At 38.9% G+C, this 20039-nt stretch overlaps 1 protein-coding gene across 2 annotated transcripts in view; it reads left to right on the top strand.

Moving 5' to 3' along the window:
* Positions 1 to 20039, top strand: part of Arhgef9 (Cdc42 guanine nucleotide exchange factor 9) — a 230862-nt gene that overhangs the window by 8448 nt on the left and 202375 nt on the right. For both annotated transcript variants that reach the window (XM_070040197.1, XM_070040198.1), the window contains exons 2-3: positions 232 to 367; positions 5527 to 5624. In XM_070040197.1, coding sequence (XP_069896298.1) covers positions 232 to 367; positions 5527 to 5624 — 234 coding nt within the window. The remainder of the gene's footprint in view (positions 1 to 231; positions 368 to 5526; positions 5625 to 20039) is intronic.

The raw sequence follows: 20039 nt of genomic DNA, 5'->3' as shown, positions 1-20039 counted from the left end.
TAGATGCTATTTCCTTTAAATCATTTTGGTGCTTGTCATTTGTTCTAACACTTCCTGATACCTTTTAGGCTCGTGGTAATTGGGGAATTCACCTGCATCAATTGATGATACATGTTAAACCTGCTTGGGTTTGGAGGCTGGTCTTGATGATACCCTCCAATGGGAAGTTCTGCTGTTCAAACTAAGGGTTGGCCTGCTGTCCACTTCTACTGAGTCATCTCTTTTTTTCAGGCCTTTTTGCCCTCAGCTGAATCATCACCAAGGACTTTACCACTCAAAATCCTCTTGGAAAAATGCCATTCTGTGCCTATCTCACCGAATGTCCCTGTGGAGGTTGTCTGGAAGAAACCCATAAGGCTTCGTACTGGTATGTCTTTTATAACTTGATTAATATTATCAGGATATGCTAGGTAGCTCTCATGCATAGACTAACTGTGCTGACATGTATCCTCCTCTATGCTCTCCAGTTGACCTGTGCTTTCTACTCAACTGGACCTTAGTTACCTCCCAGAGCTTCAGAATGGGCCCTTTCAGATTCAGTTCACCAATTCAGTTCACCAATCTTGCCTGCCAGGCTCTTATTGCTTGCAAATAAAGCTACATCTTTACCACGGGCCAATGGCCAATGGCCTCACTCCTATAATCCTTGCTACTCAAGAGGTGAGATCTAAAGATCCCAGTTTAAAGCCATCCTGGGCAGGAAAAGTCCATGAGACTCATATCCACTTAACCACTAGAAAGCCAGAAGTGGAACTGTGCCTGAAGTGCTAGAGTGAGTACCAGCCTTGAATTTAAAAGCTAAGGGGCAGTATCTAGGCCCTAAGTTCAAGCCTGAGTACCAGCAACAAAAATGTTAAAAATAGATGTAAAGATAGATAAATACATTAATAAATGCTACATCTTTTGTTACAACTTGGGGGCAATCCATGCTCTTGGATCCCTGGCTCCTGTCCCTGAGCTATTGTCACTCAAGGTTTCTGCTCTACCATTTGAGCCACAGCTCCACTTCCTACTTGGAGATAAGAGTCTTAAAAATTTTCCTATTCAGGCTGGCTTTGAACCAGGATCTTCAGATCTCAGACTCCTGAGTAACTAGTATTACAGGCAAGAGACACTTTGTCCAGCTTCTCATCCATTTTATAACGAGACAGTGTGGGTGAATGTTGGTTATACTTAGGACATTATAGCATTTCTTTCTAGTCTTTAAAAGTTTGGGCTTTGTAGCTCCTCTGAACTGGTTTATGTTCCTATTTGTTCCTTTAATTCCTTTACTCCATATGTTGGTGCACTTTGTGGGATGATTTGACTCCAAGCTTATTTCTAACCCTCTGATTCTACCTCAGTATTTCAAAGAAAGTAAGAATCAAAGAATTAAGCTGGTTGTATCTTCTATAGGATCATTTCACTCAGAAATGATGGCTAGAAGTTAGGGTGGCAGTAAAAAGAAAAATAATTCTGGGGGATTTGAGGGTCCTTTTGTTCCCAAATGTGGAAACAGGGTTTGAAAGGAAATGAAAAGGAATCTGCTTAAGGTCACGCAGTCAGGTTCATGGCATAGTTATGTCCAAGGGCTTCAATCACTTGACTTTCCACCATGGCCAAATGTTATTTTACTCTAGTTCTAGACCAGATCCTTAAATATTGTGAGGTCAAGCTTTATCCAGAATCAACTTGAATGGGATCACCAGCCACTCCCTTCTCCTCTAAGGTGATTTTCCAGTTGGTGGATATTAAGTAACATATCGAGAAAGTAGCCAATATTTGCCATTATTTTATAAGTCCCCTGCCTGGGAATGATACAATCTATCACAATCCTTATGAAATCAGATCAGGAAGTCTATTACCAAGGAACTGGTCATGATACTGTCTAGATAAATAGATTCATTTTTGCCTATTAAAGAATTAAAAGCAAGAAAGTGTTTAACATAAACTGAGTAAGTTTATTTGAAAATAAAGGGAAAGCTGTGAAAGTAGCTAACTTTCCATCCAGACAGAAGCCCAGAGTTCAATGGGCAGTTTTATAGAACAGGGCTCCTTCCTTATCTCCTCTCCTGGCCTGGGCATTGATCACTTGATGGCTCATACATGCACTACCCTGGCTCTTTTCCATAGACTGAGAAGAAGAAACATTTGAGCATAAACCCAAGGCACTATGGGAACAAGATGTGCCATGATGACCCGTGTTATCTGCCACTTGTTATGCCTGTCACTTTTGAATCCCTATTTTTGCAGTTCCTCCCCCCCCCCACCTCCCACCTCCCTGCCACCAATGTTTCTCATCTCTTCTTCTTCCTGTTAGGACATAGAGCTAGCCACTACCTGGCAATTCAGAGGCTTTTGTGCAGCTGCTACTGCCTACTGCCAAGTACATCAGACATGACCCTCACCAGCCTCCTGATTGTTAGAAGCAGATGCCCCTCAGAATGCAAGTTGCAAGTTCAGTAGAGAGAGAGAATTAATAATCATTATCCTAAAGACCATTCTGGGCTTATGTATAGATGACAGATGGAAAAATATACCCTCAAGACTGGTTCAGGTCTTACAGCACCTCATCAGTTACTCTCACCTCTAGGATATAAGTGGCTCCTACATTGCGGCTTTGCTTCTCAAGGTCCCAATAAGACACTTGGGGCTAAAAATATCCCCGAGAAAGAGAGTGACATCAGAACCCCATTTGGGAAGCCAGTTGTCATGTGGTTCCTTTTATAACTCTGACCCTGCTGGTGATAGGATCCAAGGACCCTATTCGGATCATGGCTAGTATTTGATTTGCATCCATCTTTCCCAGGGCCTTAAAGACTTCAGTTCATTTTGTCCTGTTCAGTTTCTTTCTTTCCACCAACTTCCTGCACATACTCCTACTAGCTCCTCCTTATTGGCTTCTAATCTGGAACTGGACAGGGAAAACCAGTAAAGTAGAAAGAGGTACAACTTTGGAATTGGATAGGCCCAGCCTCATTTTTTTTGGCATAACATTTTGGGTCCTCAGTTTCCCATGTGAAGACTGAGTTGTCTCTCAGCAGTGTTGTGAAGATAGAACAAAACTGAATCTATGCTTGTCCCCACTATATTTCCTACACACAAAGGTTTGCTCATTTGCTCAGTTTTGGCAAATTTCGTTTTCTCCACTGCCCTTCACCAATTCTATATGCCTAGAGACGTTTTGTGCAGATGCACATATGTCACTGTGGGTGTAACCTGAATACTGCTTAGTACATAAGCTGCTTCCTCTCATCCAGTCATTTGCTAACTCATTCAAAAGGCATTTATTGAGTAACATCAGAAAGTCCATGGAGTTTGTTTCCTGAAAAACTAGGATGCCAGAATGGGCTATAGTTTTGAAGTTAGGTACATTTGAATTTGAATTGTGCTTCTGACATTTACTACTTGTAAAGCCTGAAATAAATAACTTCACTTTGAGAATCCATTTTCTTATTGGTATCCTTGGGGTAATAATTTAGACCTCATAGCGAAAAATGTAAGGCTCAAAACGTCTTAGAGAAATTAAAATATTTTATAAATTCTGGTGGTTCATACATGTAATCCTAGCTATTCAGAAGGCTGAGATCTGAGGATCAAAATTTGAAGCCAGCTCCAACAGGAAAGACTTTTATCTCCAATTAACCAGACTTTTTATCTCCAATTAACCAGAAAAATTCTGGAAGTGGAGCTATGGATCAAGTAGTTGAGCAACAGCTTACAGCAAAAAAAGTTAAACACAAAAATAAATAAATGAATAATAAATAGCTAATAACTAGTATATGTCTGGGACAAGCAGAAAAGGTCAGATAAGATGATGCTAAATGAAATGAACCCCAAGATAGGGAAACAAGTGGTTTTTTATTCCTTTCTATTGTTTCTAACGTATTTATAAGGTACCATGTGATTTTTTTTGTTGCTTTGTATGTCCCTCCCCAACTGTATAACCCCTGTTTTCACTGTATTTGATGTTGGTATAATTTGTGGAGGGGAAGGGGAAAAAAAACAAATTGTTTCAATAGGGATACAGGTGGGCTCATTGCAACAATGAGATGTACAAGTCATTATGTGGAAAAACGACCTTTACAATTTAGGCGGGAAAGGGGGGGGCAGGGAGTGTAGCAGAGGAGGTGGGAAGGAAGAGATGGTAGGGGAAAAACAAAAGAGGAGGCAACAATGCTGGAGAAGAAGTACTCATTACCTTGCTCATGTAACTGTAACCCCTCTGTACAGTATTTTCACAATAAAAAACTTAATAAAAAATAGCTGGAAATGATAATGGCAACAATAGTAATAATAATAATAATACAGAATCCACGCCCCTTGTAAATATTTGTTGATGCCAATATCAGAGTTGAAGATTGGCTTCCCAAATGAAATAGAAGAAAAAGTCTATTCTATTCTATTAATTGCTGGTATCAGGATTTGAACAAAGAGCCTCACATTTTGTCAGCTTGCTTGCTTGCTTGGTGCTCTACCACTTGAACAACAATTCCAGATTGGCTATTTTGTGCCAGTCCTGAAACCTGAACTCAGGGCCTGGGTGCTGAAACTGAGTTTTTGTTCAAGGCTAGCACTCTACCAATTGAGCCACAGCTCCATTTCCAGCTTTTTGCTGGTTAATTGGAAATAAGAATATGATAGACTTTCTTGCTCGAGATTGCTTTGAAACTTTGATCCTTAGATCTCAGCCTTGTAAGTAGCTAAGATTACAGGAGTAAGCCACCAGCCCCTTGACAGAGTGGCCTATTGCTGGTTATTTTGAAGATGAAGTCTCTTGGACTTTTCTGCCTGAGCCAGCCTCGAACTATGATCTTCTGAATCTCAGCCTCTTTTGTAAGATTATATGTGGCATAAGCTGCCAGCACCTGATCAATTCTATTTTAAAGAGTCCCTTTGCAGGTATGCCAATACATGTCATCCCACATATTACCTGAGCTCTCTGCTCAGCTGATTCAAATTCTGCTTTGGGAGTAGTATTCAAATCATTTCCCATTGAACATTCCCATAGAGTCTCTCAATAGAGATGCCACTGGTTTGGGAAGAATCTAGCAATTAGAAGCAATCTTGAGCAAGACAGTTTATAAGCAAGAAAGAAGAAACTGATGTATGTTTACTCATTATTTGTATATTTTAGCGATGATACTACTATTTAGTCATATTTGATAAGTGAGCCAGGTGTAAAGGAATTTGAGCTCTGTTGCTGGGTTTCAGAGTGGTGTGTGCTTGAGTGTAGTCAGTTCTAATTATTCCGATTTAGACAGCCTCAGTATTCTCATCCTAGAAATAGAAGCAGTAGGGTAGTGGCTTATGCCTGTAATCCTAACTACTCAGAAGTCTGCGATCTGAAGATCCTGGTTCAAAGCCGGCCCATTCAGGAAAGTTCATGAGACTCTTATCTCTAAGTAACCATCACAAAGCCAGAAGTGGAGCTGTAGTTCAAATGGTAGAGCACCAACCCTGAGTGCTAAGAAACAGTGCCCAATAAATAAATATTTTAATCTACTTCAGTTTGGACTCAACCTAAATGGTATTTTCTCATCACAGCTAACTTGGATCAGATCCCCAAGAAGCGAGAAAGCCGCAAGTACATTGGTGGATATCGGAAGCCTAAGAGATCTGGCAAAAAATTAGTTGCTAATAAGGTAATACCCTTTTCTTCATTCTTTTGGAACTTTCGAGGCTTCTAGCCCAATTTACCTCCTCTGAGGTTCTCTTTCTCTATATATATTGTGAATTTTGGTGTTTCCAACCTGTGGAATGGATGCAATTACTCAGACAGGTTTTTGAGATATATTATGGCTATGTAAAAGTTGGGAGCATTAATATGTTTCCCTGAGGTTTCTACATGAGAAAAATCAAGGACACCTTATGGTTTCCATGCAGCATGCTGCTACTGTGTCTTTTGCTGCCTTTTGCTGTGGGGGAGCTGTGAGATTTATACCCTGGATACCTTGGTTTGCTTTTATTACATTCTTTGGGGGTTCATGAGTATTTTCAATGTTAACTGGTGACATATTTATAGGCATTTTCTCGGAGAAGTTATTTCGGAAATACAGATTAGAAGGCTGGTGTTTAAGAGTTCTGTGTTATGTAGGAGGGTTTTTTGTTTTTTGTTTGTTTGTTTTTTTTTATGCTGGTCCTGGGGCTTGAACTCAGGGACTGGACACTGTCCCTTTGCTTTTATTCTCAAGGCTACTGTTCTACCACTTGAACCAGAGCTCCACTTTCAGTTTTTTGGTGGTTAATTTTAGATAAGAGTCTCATGAATTTTTTTGCCTGATCTGGATTTGAACCATAATCCTAAGATCTCAGCCTCCTGATTAGCTAAGATTTTAGACATGAACCACCAGTGCCCAGCTATAACCATGTCTTTACATCCAAGTCTGTAAGGTGATTACATGAACCATTGTGACTTTGCCTTTCCTGATATAACTGTGCAGAGTCATGCTCTATGTCTATCATATGTCTTTCTATCCATCTTTGTCCATTACATTCCTGTTAAAGTGCTACTTTTGTGCATGTATGGATTTCATGCATAATTCCAATGTGATTTTTTAACTTAACCTTGCCTGTGTGCATTGCTCTGTGTGTGTGTGTGTGTGTGTGTGTGTGTGTGTGTGTGTGTGTGTGTGTGTGTGTTTCAGGACTGTGAAAGTGGTCTTAAGCATTTTAAGTCTCCTAAACCACTGGTATATGTATACATGTATGTTTGTATGTATACGTGTATAGCTTTCTATATATTTTTTGTCTTATTGTGCTTTAGGTGTTTTGACAAGTAGTGCCTTTTATTCCTTATTCTTTTATTTCTTTTTTGTGTTGTACCTCTTCAGCCACAGCTCCACTTTTAGCTTTCTGGTGGTTAATTTCTCACAGACTTTTTTTGGCCTGGGCTAGCTTTGAACCACAACCCTCATCTCAGCCTCTTGAGTAGCAAGGATTACAGGTGTGAGCCTGTAATATATATACCATATTATGGTATATATTTATGTGGACCTTTCTGTTTGTATCTTTTTGTTTGGGAATGTCTACAAATGACTGTCTTCTATGTGTTTATATTTCTTCTTGGTCAGCTTTTTGGGGGGGCAAGTGTTTTCAAAAACATAAGGCATAGTTCTGTGGCTAAACTCAGGTGAGTAATAGCAGCCAGGAATACAACCTTCAGAGAGGTTTGGTCTAGTAGCTTACCCACTTCCAACAACTAGAAAATTTCCACTTGAAACAGGCTGTTAGCCACTTTCCCTGAGGAAGCCAATCTTGGTAAAGTTCCAAAAATGCTCCTCGCCCCTCTCACTTATTTCAGAACTCCTGATTACTTTTCAAAGAACATCTTTTCTGGAATTCAGGATGCATTTTTGCAGGAGGATGGTTCCAGCAAGATAAAGCATCCAGGTACATTTGAGCAGCTGAAATACCTTTGTGTGCAGAGGCAGGGGAAAAGGAATAGATCCTGTGCTAGAACTGAAGGCCTTGTGATCTGACTTGGCTTTTTTGTTCAAAGCTGGCACTCTATCACTTAAGCCACAGCTCTATTCCTGACTTTCTGCTTGCTAATTGGACATAAGACTCACACAGACTTTTCTACTCAGGCTTCAAAGTGCAATCCTCACATTTCAGCCTCCTGAATAGCTAGCTAGGATTACAGGCATGAACCACGAGTGCATGACTTGGAACTCAAGGTTTTTTGTTTGTTTGCTTTTACTATCAGGTCCATGTTCTTTTTATATAATTCACCTGTATTACCTTCATAACTTTGGATTTAAAACCTCTTTTGTCCTGAGAATTCAGACCATTTTGGACTTGTTTTGTTATTATGTAATTTATGTGTAAGGAAAACTCACCAAATTCAAGTGTATAATTGGATGCATTTTGACAAATGCATGTAGTCATATAACCACCAACAGAGTTGTGATATACAACATTTTATCAGTATTCCCTCCCCCCCAATTCCTTTTGTCCCTTTAGTAACTTGTATCCCCATCCTTCCTTGCTAGCATCATTCTTACTCTCTTTATAATTTTGCTTAGGCTTTCCAGCTGGCAATAGCTTGTCTTCAGAAAGATGTGAGGACTATAATAATCTTTGTTGTGAATCTTGTAACCTTATGGAGAGCAGAAATTATTTTCTCCAAGTCACCCAATGTTTGTCCATTCACTTACACATTAATTTATAACAACGACTCTGTTCTATGCATTGTGTTTGGTAATTTTTTTAAAGCCTACATTCTCAAGGAGTTTACATTCTAATTAGAAGATATCCATAAGCAGCAACAAACCAGCAATTCTGATACATCTTGAGGGAAAAGCTTTGGATCCTAGGTTAAGAAATGTTTAATTTTATTTGGGGAAGAACAAGTTGTATCCTGAATTCCAGAAGAGATGTTCTTTGATAAGTAATCAGGAGTTCTGAAATAAGTGAGAGGGGTGAGGAAGACTCTGTTCGACATTTCTTTCCAGGCCAAAAGAGGACATAGGTAAGGTGTAGAGACATGAATCAGCACACATGCTTACAGAACAGCAAGATAGAATATATAGTAGGCAAAATTTCTGACAAAAGCTCAGAGATTCTAAAGGGTGAAAGTTCTATTGGGATTGATAACAACTATGACATCAAACTGGAGAGGTCTTGGGAGTCTTTGGTGTTAGCCATGTGAGGTAACATATTCTTATAATCCTAGCACTTAGGAGGCTGGGGCAGAAGGGTTATGAGTTCAATGCCAATCAGGGTTACATTGCAAGACTGCCTCAAAAATAAAAAGAGTAATATTGGGAGTTGGAGCAAAGTTTAGCTTTAAAAGCAGCTTTCATTTCCTTGCTTAGATGGTAGAGAGATGTTATCTAAGGAAACTGGAGGTTATTACACCATTTTCATTTTAATTCTCCAAGAAGGGCAGAAACCTTTCTAAACATTACCCTTAGTTTCATACCATTGAATTTTCAGCTGGTGGGGCTCTCAATGATAACAGTGCCATATTTTTCATGAACTTGTTAACCTGACCCCATTTATGTATCTTAATACCGGCTTTAGAACTAGATGAGCCTCACTCTTCTGGAGGTCCAAATCTTTTCTGAAGGAGATATTTTCTTATCTATCCACTTGGTCAGGAATTGTGTTCTGGAGTCAAATATATACGAGTTTCTATATGCTTCAAACTCTTGTTTAACTTTTTCACTATGCCACTTGAGCCACATCTCCAGTTCTGGCTTTTTGCTGGCTCATAAGTCTTTTCTGGCTGGGCTAGGTACAAATCGCGATTGTCAGATCCCAGTCTACTATGTAGCTAGGATTACAGGTATGAGCCACTGGTATCTGCCTAAATAATATTACAATGTATTATTTTTTTATTTTTTTATTTTGTTGTAAAGATGCTGTACAGAGGGGTTACAGTTACATGAGTAAGGCAAAGAGTACATTACTTGTCGATCACTGTTACCCCTTCCCTTGTTGTTGTCCCACTATCCCTTCCCTCCCCCACCCACACTCCTCCCCACTCGCCCCTACCCCCTTAAGTTGTAAAGTTCATTTCCAAGATACTGTCCTGTGGGTATCCTTGTAGCAATAGGTCATCCTGTGTCCTTGTTTCAGCAATGTATTATTTTTAAAGTTAAAGGTGATGTGAAAGTATACCATTAGCTAAATATTAAAATCTTTTTGTGCCTCTGCTAGGGCTTGAACTATGGCTTGGATGCTCTCTTAGCTTTTTCACTCAGTGTCTGTCTGGAGCTACAGCTCCACTTTCAATATTTTGGTACTTAATTGAAGATAAGAATCTAATAGAATCTCCTGCCCTGGTCTGGCTTCAAACTATGATTCTCATATCTCAACCTCCTGAGTAGCTAGGATTACAGGCATGAGCCAATAGAACCTAGCATTAAAATCTTCAAGACAAGATTATCATTATTTTTTTCCTTTTGCCTTAAGATCCCATATGGCTTGGAACAGCTCTTCTTAGTCCTCTTGAATTTCTCCCCAATAGAAAAGTATGATTCACTAAATGGAATGAGTGAAGTCTCTGCATGTGTTTGGAGCTTTCTCTCTAAGAAAAAGTTCTATACTATAAAGTAAGGAACATCATCATGGTTAACGGAGCCAGCATATGAATGTTAGGTCTGCTACTTATTACCTCTGTGCCCTTGGACATGTTATTTAACCTTTCTGTATCTCACTTTCTCTGTAAAGTAGTGATAAAGATAATAATAGTTCCTCCTTCACAAGCTGTGCTGAGGATTAAGGTAATTAATATATGTGAATATCTAAGCAAAGATTCCTGTATGTGATATGTGTCCAGTGAACATTTACTGTTGTTATGTTTGGTTTAGCACATCTTGAAGAAGAGTAGTGGTGTTACAGTAGGTGACTGAGGCTGTTGGTTGGGTCACCATTCCTGCTGTTCTATCAAAGCATCTCAAATTTCTTGCTTGAGAGAAACAGTTAAAGTACGTTATTTCTAAAATCTGTTTTCTGTATTAAAATAGCATACTAAATATCATATATACCTACCATAAATGCATATTAATAAGTATTATTTACATTTATTACAACTTCTATGACAATTTTTAAATTTAGACTGAGAGCAGCTATTTTGTATTCATCTATCTAAACTGTTGAGAAAAGAGCTGGACTGTTTATAACATAACCAATAAAACTTCTTTGAAGTTCTAAAATAGCTCATACTCCATTCTCTCTTTAGAGAGAGTACAAAGGAATAGGAGACCTTGCCTAGATGTGCAACTCTATGAAACGGAACACTGTAGTTGAGATTGATTGGCTCATTTATTCTCATTTACTCTATGAGCATTACCTGAATGCTTACTTTGTTCCAGATCTTGTGCTAACCCATAGATATACAAAAAGGAACCATACTCTGTCTCTGTCTCTGTCTTTAATGGGAAGAAGTAGAGGAGAAAAACACAGACTCTTACAACTTGAGATCAGTGTCCCCTTCCCAATCTATATTAGTCAGGGTTCTCCAGAGAAATATAAGTAAATTGGTTTATATGTGGGGTGACCAGCTACGAGAGCTGATATTGCAGTTTGCAGACTGTGAAACAGGAAGAAGTGATGTTCTAGATGGAACCCAGAGGCAGTCTACTGGAAATACCCTCTAACTTGGAGGAAACATAGTCATTTTGTTCTAGTTAAGTCTTCAACTTATTGAATGAGGCCCACTTATATTATGAAGGGCAATATACTTACTGAGAAAAATGTGACTCTCATGTAAAAACCCGCTTTAAGAAATTACACAAATAGGACTGGGAATGTGGCTTAGTGGTAGAGTGCTACCCAGCATGCATAAAGCCCTGGGTTCAATTCCTCAGTACCACATAAACAGAAAAAGCTGGAAGTGGTGCTGTGGCTTAAGTGGTAGAGTGCTAGCCTACTTAAAGATATTTTTTAAAGACACATAAAATTACCCATCACAAGTCTTCCCTTTGTCAACTTGGTACCCATACGTATCTCCAAATAAAGGCAATAAGATGATCCTATTTCCACCAAACATAATACAGCCATTTTATATACTTAAAATACGTTAATATTTTCCCGAGAAAGACACGATGTTTACTGTTCTTTTTTGCTTCCTATATTTCAAAACTATGATGTACAGTGAATAATATTTAAATGCTATGATATAAAGCCAATGACTCCTATGTGGCATGGTAAAGGGATAAAGAGAGGGAAGAAAACAAGCATCTGCTGCATGCTCACATGTATATATATTCATAGCAAAACCAGGAGGAAACAATTCTAACAATTATAATTGCCATTTCTATAATTGATGATATAGTTGTAGATGGAACTCAAGCATTAGTACTAGCATAAAAAAAGAAAGTATTGGAAGCTGCAAAAGGCAAAGTAACAGCTTGTCCCCCAGAGCCACCAGAAAAAACATGATTCTGTGTTCCAGAAAGAACATACCTTATATTTTCCTCAACTTTGCATGGGTTTTCATAGAACCAAAGATTCACAGTCAAACAAGGGGCCAATTTGTTGAGGTACCATTGATGTCAAGTCTAAGAATTCTGCCAAACTCTATATGGTCGATTTTTTTCTTTTTTCTTTTAATTTAAAGAAATTCTTAGTGTGACAGTTTACACAGAAGTCGAGGATTCATTTGAGTTAATTTTTTAGGATGTGAAGTTTAAGTACACTTATATTTTTGACAAAACTGAGGTTTAAGCTCAGGGCTTTGCACAGGGTAGGACAAGATTCTGCTAATTGAGCTATGACTATAGCTTTTTCTACTTTTGAGATAGCATTGTTTATGGTCTGGGCTAGTACAGACTGTGCCCATCTTATTACATTGGGATGACAAGTATATGCCAACATGCCCAACTATTAGTTGAAGATGGAATCTTGTGAACTGTGTTTTTGTTTTTGTTTTTTGCCCAGGCTGGTCCTGAATTAAGATCCTCACAACCCCTCCCTCCCAAGTAGCTAGGATTATAGGTGTGAGCTACCAGTACCCATTTTTTGCCTATTACTATTTGTTGAAAAAGATATTCTTTCATTGAGTTACGTTTGTACATTGAATGTATTTGTGTAGGTCTTTTTCTGGACTTTCTATTCTATTCTATTGAGCTATATATGTATCCATTTACTATTACCACCTTATCTTGATTATTATGGCCACAAATTACTGGCATTTTTACCTCAAAATTATTTGGATAGTGATAAAAAGTTGGGACATAACATGTGACAGAAAACACGTGTCCCTTGTGGCACTTCTTATTCCCATGGTGCCTTAGGTTCTGTTCAAATGCTTCTTCTTTCTATAATGCTATAAATTCCTGCTCAAACCCTTCTTCTCACAATGCTCTGGATGCCCAGGCAACCAATGAAGAGAAGGAACAGTACATGCATGAGCCAACATACAATCTGTGCAAATCCCAGGGGGAGGAGCCCTATATTATAAAAACTGACCATTTAGGTAAATGCCCAAAAGTGGGACTGCTGGGTCATAGGGAAGCTCTATGTGGAGTCTTTTGAGGAACCTCCATACTACTTTCCAAAGTGGTTGAACAAGTTTACACTCCCACCAACAATGCAGTAAGGTTCCCTTCTGTCCACATCCCCTCCAGCATCTGTTGTTATTAGAGTTCTTGATTTTAGCCATTCTAACTGGAGTGAGGTGGAATCTCAATGTTGTTTTGATTTGCATTTCTTTTATGGCTAGAGAGGTTGAGCATTTCTTCATGTGTCTATTGGCCATCCTTCTTTCCTCTTCAGAGAAGTTTCTCTTTAAGTCTTTAGACCACTTATTGAGAAGTTGTTTCTTTGAGGATTTGTTGTTGGGGGATGTAATTTTTTGAGTTCAGGTATATTTTAGATATGAGACTCTTGTCCGTTGTATGGCTACTGAAGATCTTCTCCCAATCTGTGGGCTTTCTATTGATCTTCCTAGCTATGTCCTTTGCCATGCAGAAAGTCTGCAATTTCATGCAATCCCATTTGTCCAACCTTTCTTTGATTTGTTTTGTTCTGGGTCTCTATTAAGAAAATTTCGCCCTGTGCCATTGAGACCTAGGGTTTCTCCTATTCCATCCTGTAATGTTTTCAGAGTGTCTGCTTTGACTCTGGGGTCTTTATCCATTTGGAGTTGATTCTGGTGCAGGGTGATATATAAGGATCTAGCTTTAGTTTTCTACAAGTGATTAACCAATTTTGCCAGCATCATTTACTGAAGAGGCTGTCTTTCTTCCATTCCATTTTTTTAGGTCCCTTATCGAAGATTAGATGGTTATAGGTCTATAGGTTCATTTCTGTGTTTTCAATTCGATTCCATTTTTCCTGAGGTCTGTTCTTGTGCCAGTACCAAGCTGTTTTGATTACTATGGCTTTGTAGTAGAGTTTGAAATTTGGTATTGATATTCCTCCAACACTCTTCTTTCTTTTAAGGATCGTTTTTACTATTCGGGGTCTTTTATTGTTCCATATGAATTTTTGGATTGCCTCTTCTATTTCCTTGAAGAATGAGGTTGGAATATTGCTTTGGCCAGCGGGGGGGGGGGGGGAGGTGGGGGGAGATGGGAAGGGATGGGAAGGGGAAACAAAGGAGGAGGCAACAATGCTTGATAAGAAATGTACTCATTGCCTTGCCCATGTAATTGTAACCTCTCTATACGGTATTTTCACAATAAAATTTTTTTTAATTTAATTTAATTTTATTTGTGAACATACTGTACAGAGGGGTTACAATTACATGGGCAGGATAATGCGTACATTTCTTACCAAGCATTGCATTCTCCTCCTTTGGTTTACCCTTCACATCCCTTCCCAGCCTCCCCCCTCCCCCCAATCCCAATCCTTCTCCTTCCCCCCTCTTCCCCCCCCCCCCCGCAACGACATTGTAAAGCTCGTTTTGGACATGACAACTTGTACTTCTCATTATTGCAACAGGTCCGCCTGTATCCTTAAACAACTGGTTTTTCCCCATCTCCTCCACAAGTTATACTGACATCAAATATAGTGAAAGCAGGGGTTATACTGTGGGGGAGGGACATACAAAGCAACAAAGAGATAATCTTATAAATGTGTTAGAAACACATGCATGAAAGAAAAAAAACATTAAAATACATATCTAAGGGTTCATTTTCCTGACATCACATTATCTGACCTTTTCCGCTTGACTCATTCATATACTAGATATTGCAAATAAGGGAAACCATGGGACCTATGTTTCTTTGGGCCTGGACTCCACTTTGGTTCCAGACTCTAAAGAGAGTTGACAGTCTGGCTACTTTCCTTTCATGGATTTCCTTTCCCTTTTTTTTTTTTTTTTTGTCGGTCATGGGGCTTGAACTCTGGGCTTGGGCGCTGTCCTTGTGCTCTTTAGCTCAAGGCCAGCATTCTACCACTTGATCCACAGCACCACTTCCAGTTTTCTGGTGGTTTATTGGAGATAGGAGTCTCACGGTCTCTCCTGCCCGGGCTGGCTTTGAACCGCGATCCTCAGATCTCAGCCTCCTGAGTAGCTAGGATTACAGGCGTGAGCCACCAGCGCCTGGCTGCTTTTACTTTCAAATAAACCTTACTCTGTTTACCTATTTTTAAAAAATTCTTTCAGCTCTTCTAAGTCCTGTGCCTTTCCAAACATATTTTAGAATATATTTGTCTGTGTCTACAAAATAACTAGCTTGGAATTACATTAAATCTCTAGATCAATTTGGAAAGAATTGGCATCTTCACTATGTTATGTCTCCCAGTCCATTTTGCTTTTGAAGAATAGCTTCTGTCTTTCCTTTCACTGCCTTGAATCATGACCTCTTGCCTCCCATCCCTCCCCCTTGGCTGGATACACTAGAGCTCATCCTTGACATTTTGCTCTGTCTAGCCACTTAGTTCCTATCTCTGCAAGCAGTGGAATTACATTTAGATACCTATTTTCTTGACAATACTAATGAAACAGCCATACGTTCTGAAACACAAATCCTCTGTGCATTTTCACAGCTGGATAAGCATTTTCCACTCTATTTTTCTTGTCTTTGCCTATGGTTACTATGTGCTTGCATCAAAACAAAAAGGATTCAACAAATGCTAGTTGTTTTCTCTTTTGACAAGTTGCTTCCAGTCTAAAGAGCCTGAGATTTTTGCCTGGGTAATTGGGAGTGGATGGGACTGCCTTTCTTATCAGTTGGCTTCTTGATATCAAAAGGAAATAAAGCTTATAGAAGTCACAAACCTTATAGACCATGATCATGACAATTTGTCCTGTGAAGGTTAAAATGTGTTTGTGACTTTAACGAAGTATCACTATCCCACAATACTGTGAAATTTATGTAATCATTTAATCTCAATAAAATTATTTTTTAAAAAAAGAAAATAAGAGAGAAGTTACACTTCTGGAGGCCAGGGTCCATATGTCCTTCCTTTTCTTTCAAGAGTAGATTGCATAAAATTACCTAGTTAGGCCTAGCTACTTAGCAGTGCCATGGTTACTACTGAAACTATAACTTCCCTTAGGAGGTCTTTTCTCTTTGTGTCCTGTTGGTTCTTTCTACTTAGGAGGTAGCACCCCCCCTTCACTCCTCATAACCCTGAGTGTGCACATACATGCTGTAGTTCAGAAGGACAAAGGCTAGAACCTTGCTTTTTCACTTTGACACTTCATCACTTCTTCTTGGAGAAAGTGAATCCATTCTTTTTTCTTTTTTCTTTTTCTTTCTTTTTTTTTTTTTTTTTTTTTTGGTTAGTCGTGGGACTTGAACTCTGGGCCTGAGTGGCATCCCTCAGCTCTTCAGATGAAGGCTAGTGCTCTACCACTTGAGCAACAGCGCCACTTCCGGTTTTCTGGTGGTTATTGGAGATAAGAGTTTCAAGGACTTTCCTGGCCGGGCTGTCTTTGAACTGCGATCCTCAGATCTCAGCCTCCTGAGTAGCTAGGGTTACAGGCATGAGCCACCAGTGCCCAGCTCCATGCTGTCTTTTTGGTCAGTAGATATCACCTTGGCTCCTGAGAATTTAGTAGTTTACAAGGGTCCAAGGGTAAAGAGACATGTTGGAAGGGAAGGAAAAAGACCTTTGGATTGTCAGAGTTGATTGGCCTGACTGTCCACTTGATCCAACAGCTTTGTTGCAAACTAGGAAACTAAGGTAACTTGTCCAGTTAGTGATTAAAGATAAGACCAGGAGACATATCAGGAAGGAAGGAGAGAGTCATCCATGTCGATCTTAGACCCACTTTGAGCTCTCAGATACATCTCCATTCAGGCTTTTGTTGATCCCATGGCAAATGCTGTTATATTGGAGGTCTCTTAAGAAATTGAGAGTGAAAACAGGCACCAGTGACTGATGTCTGTAATCCTAGCTACTCAAGCGGCTGAGATCTGAGGATTATGGTTCAAAGCCAGCCCAGGCAGGAAAGTCTATGAGACTAATCTCAGTTAACAGCAAGGGGAGATATGGCTCACGTGGTAGAACATCAGCCTTAAGCAAACAGCACCCAGGTCCTAAGTTCAAGCTCCGATGGTGGCATAAAAAAAAAGAATTTTAGAATGAAATAATTGTGATTTTTTTAACAATGTGAACTAATTCCACAGAAGTTTCTCTTGAAATTGCATGCTAGGGCCCAGGAATAATTCAACACAACATTTCTGCTGTGAGGTTGTGAAAAGGATGAGTGTAATGAGCAATGTCTTGGTACAAGCAGAAAAATCTTCACTGTTACTCACAGGTCTGGTTCTCTATTAATTAAAGCCACTATTTAAGTTGCTATTTTTGGGTCTCTTGTACACCATGTATGTACTCTTTATGCATAATTACATTTCATCTCTATAGTTCCATCTCTATAGTTCCTAGTTATTACTTTTTTATAGATGAAGAAATGAGATAAAATGACTTGTCTAAAGTCACAAAAGCAAGAAGTGGAAAAGTTGATATATGAACCTGCCTTGTTCCCTAAATGGCATGGTTTTACAAAGTTATTAACCTGTATATGCTTTACATCAGTTCCAGGACTAAACAGCACACTAAAGCTGGTCCTTCAGGGAGATAATAAAATGATTGTTTCTTCTACCTTTCTTCATCTTGGCACTCTATTAGGCACCACAGACAAGCCAGTCACTGAACATGTTTTCTATAGTGCTGACAGTATAATGAGGAAATAACAGACATATGAAGAAATAACAAGTATTAGGGTTCAGCAAAGGTATTCACTAATTCATTTGTGTAAGTCATTATTGATAATGATATTTGAATGGGTTTTTAGGCCTAAGTAGATATTCTCTAGTTATGAAAGAGGAGTTGATAGGGCAGAGATACTGATATGTGTTCCAGGCAGAGAACACAGCTTAAATAAAACACGAGAACCTGTCATTGGTGTCTCATGCTTATAATCCTACCTATGCAGGAGGCTGAGATGAGAGGATCATGGTTCAAAACTAACCCAGGCAGAAATATCCATGGAAACTCTTCTTTCCAATTAAACAGCAAAAAAGCAAGAAGTAAGGGTATGGCTCAAGGCCCAAGTGGTAGAGTGATAGCCTTGAGTGAAAAAGCCAACTGGGATTACGTGGCCCTGAGACACAGACACAGACACAGACACACAGAGACACAGACACAGAGAGAGAGAGAGAGAGAGAGAGAGAGAGAGAGAGAGAGAGAGAGAGAGAGAGAGAGAGAGAGAGAGAGAGAGAGGAGAGAGAGAGAGAGAGAGAGAAAGAGAGACACACACACAGACACACAGACACACAGACACACAGACACAAAGAGCAGGAGTCCTTGCTTTGTTCAGGGAGCAGGTGGTAGAGCCTAGACAAGTGTTTCTATGCTAGCAAATTGTTATAGTAGGGCTGGGAAGGTGGCTTAGTGGTAGAGTGCTTGCCTAGCATGCATGAAGCCCTGGGTTTGATTCCTCAATACCACATGAATAGAAAAAGCAGGAAGTGGTGCTGTGGCTCAAATGGTAGAGTGCTAGCCTTGAGCTGAAGAACTGAGGGACAGCGCCCAGGCCCAGAGTTCAAGCCCCACTACCAACAAAAAATTATAATAACTTAATACACTATGTAATTTCCCCTAAACCATTTAAAGTTAATTTGTAGTTCTGAGTTTTAGACTACACAATGGTATTCATTGTGGATCTAGGCCTAGAAGCATGGGTTATTTTGTACACTTAATTGAGATTTAATTGTGGATATTGGAAGAAATAGCATGCCAATGTCAACTCAGTGTATCATCTTTTATCCCCAACTCAAATATTTCCTGAGTTGTCTCACACCATGTTCCTCTTAGTTTAGATCTCTTTTTTGAATTGCAAGGAAGTAGGGATCATATAGCTTTGTTTATGTATCTGCATCTCTTAGTACATTTGGGCCTGTATGTCAGACAATATATAGTAATGTTTTAGAATGTGTGCTCTGAAATCCAGATTGTTTGGAATCATATCTTACCTAATACTTCCTTACTGGATAATCTTTGACAAGCTATCGAATATGGTTATACTTCCATTTTTTTCAACTATTAATTCATTATTAAATGAGTATAGTGGTTGGCATATATAAACATTTAATGAAATTTAGCTCTTACATTATTATTAATGTTGACATTATTTCATAATTATCATAAATAATTGGTATTATTCACAATTATTGACTCTGAGTCATATAATAATAAAATTAACATTATTATTATTAAGTTGCTGGTGTCAATAATGATTTCTAACAACAAACCCCACAAAATGTTACTAGTTTTTATTATCTGCTGCTTTTAGATATTCTTATGAGTTAAAAACCTTTCTCATATTGTGTCAGCATTACATGATCCATGAGTAGGGCATTCTCCACTCTTGCCTATCCACAACCAAGTAAATTTTCCAGCAATACAAAAAATCCTTCTCATGGGCTTATATTATTTTAAGTTGCTGATACACACATACACACATACACACACACATACACACACACACACACACACACACACACACACTTTTTTCAATGTTAGGCTTGTCTTTTAAAAACCTAGTCCATTCATCTCTGACTTGCACAAGGATTCTTCCTTGTGCAAATTGCTTTAACTGCTCTTTACTTCCGTTTCCTTTTCTATAAAAGTTACTATACTCTAAAGTTAATGGATGTAAAACAATCAGAACAATGTCTAGACCACAATACATGTCTAATAACAAAAGAATCATTGTCATTCTTCTTATTTGCTCTCTGACAATATAAGATGTTCTATGTACATCTTAATTTTACTCTTTCCAAAATTGATGTCTACTATTCTCCAAGATTTCTTTCTTTCTTTCTTTCTTTTGTACTAGTACTGTAGCTTGAACTCAAGGCCTGAGTACTGTCCCTCAGGTTTTTGCTCAAGGCTGGCACTGTATCACTTCAGCCACAGATCCAGCTTTTTTGTAGTTAATTGGAGACAAAAGCATCATAGACTTTCCTGTCTGGACTAGCTTCAAACTGTGATCCTCAAATCCCAGCCTCCTGAATTGTTAGGATTACAGGTATGATTACAGCATTTCTTGTGACCATGTATTTGAATACAGAGTGATTATCCCAGAGTTTTGCTGTTAGCTAGTAATGTGAGTTAAATTATTTTGCTATCAAATTAGTAGTAGTTAG

The sequence above is a fragment of the Dipodomys merriami genome, unplaced genomic scaffold (genome assembly GCF_024711535.1).
Source record: "Dipodomys merriami isolate MVZ:Mamm:240054 unplaced genomic scaffold, mDipMer1.0.p SCAF_3, whole genome shotgun sequence".
Classification (NCBI taxonomy): Eukaryota; Metazoa; Chordata; class Mammalia; order Rodentia; family Heteromyidae; genus Dipodomys; species Dipodomys merriami.
The sequence above is the reverse complement of the archived record's forward strand: the minus strand, read 5'-3'. Positions and strand labels throughout refer to the sequence as shown.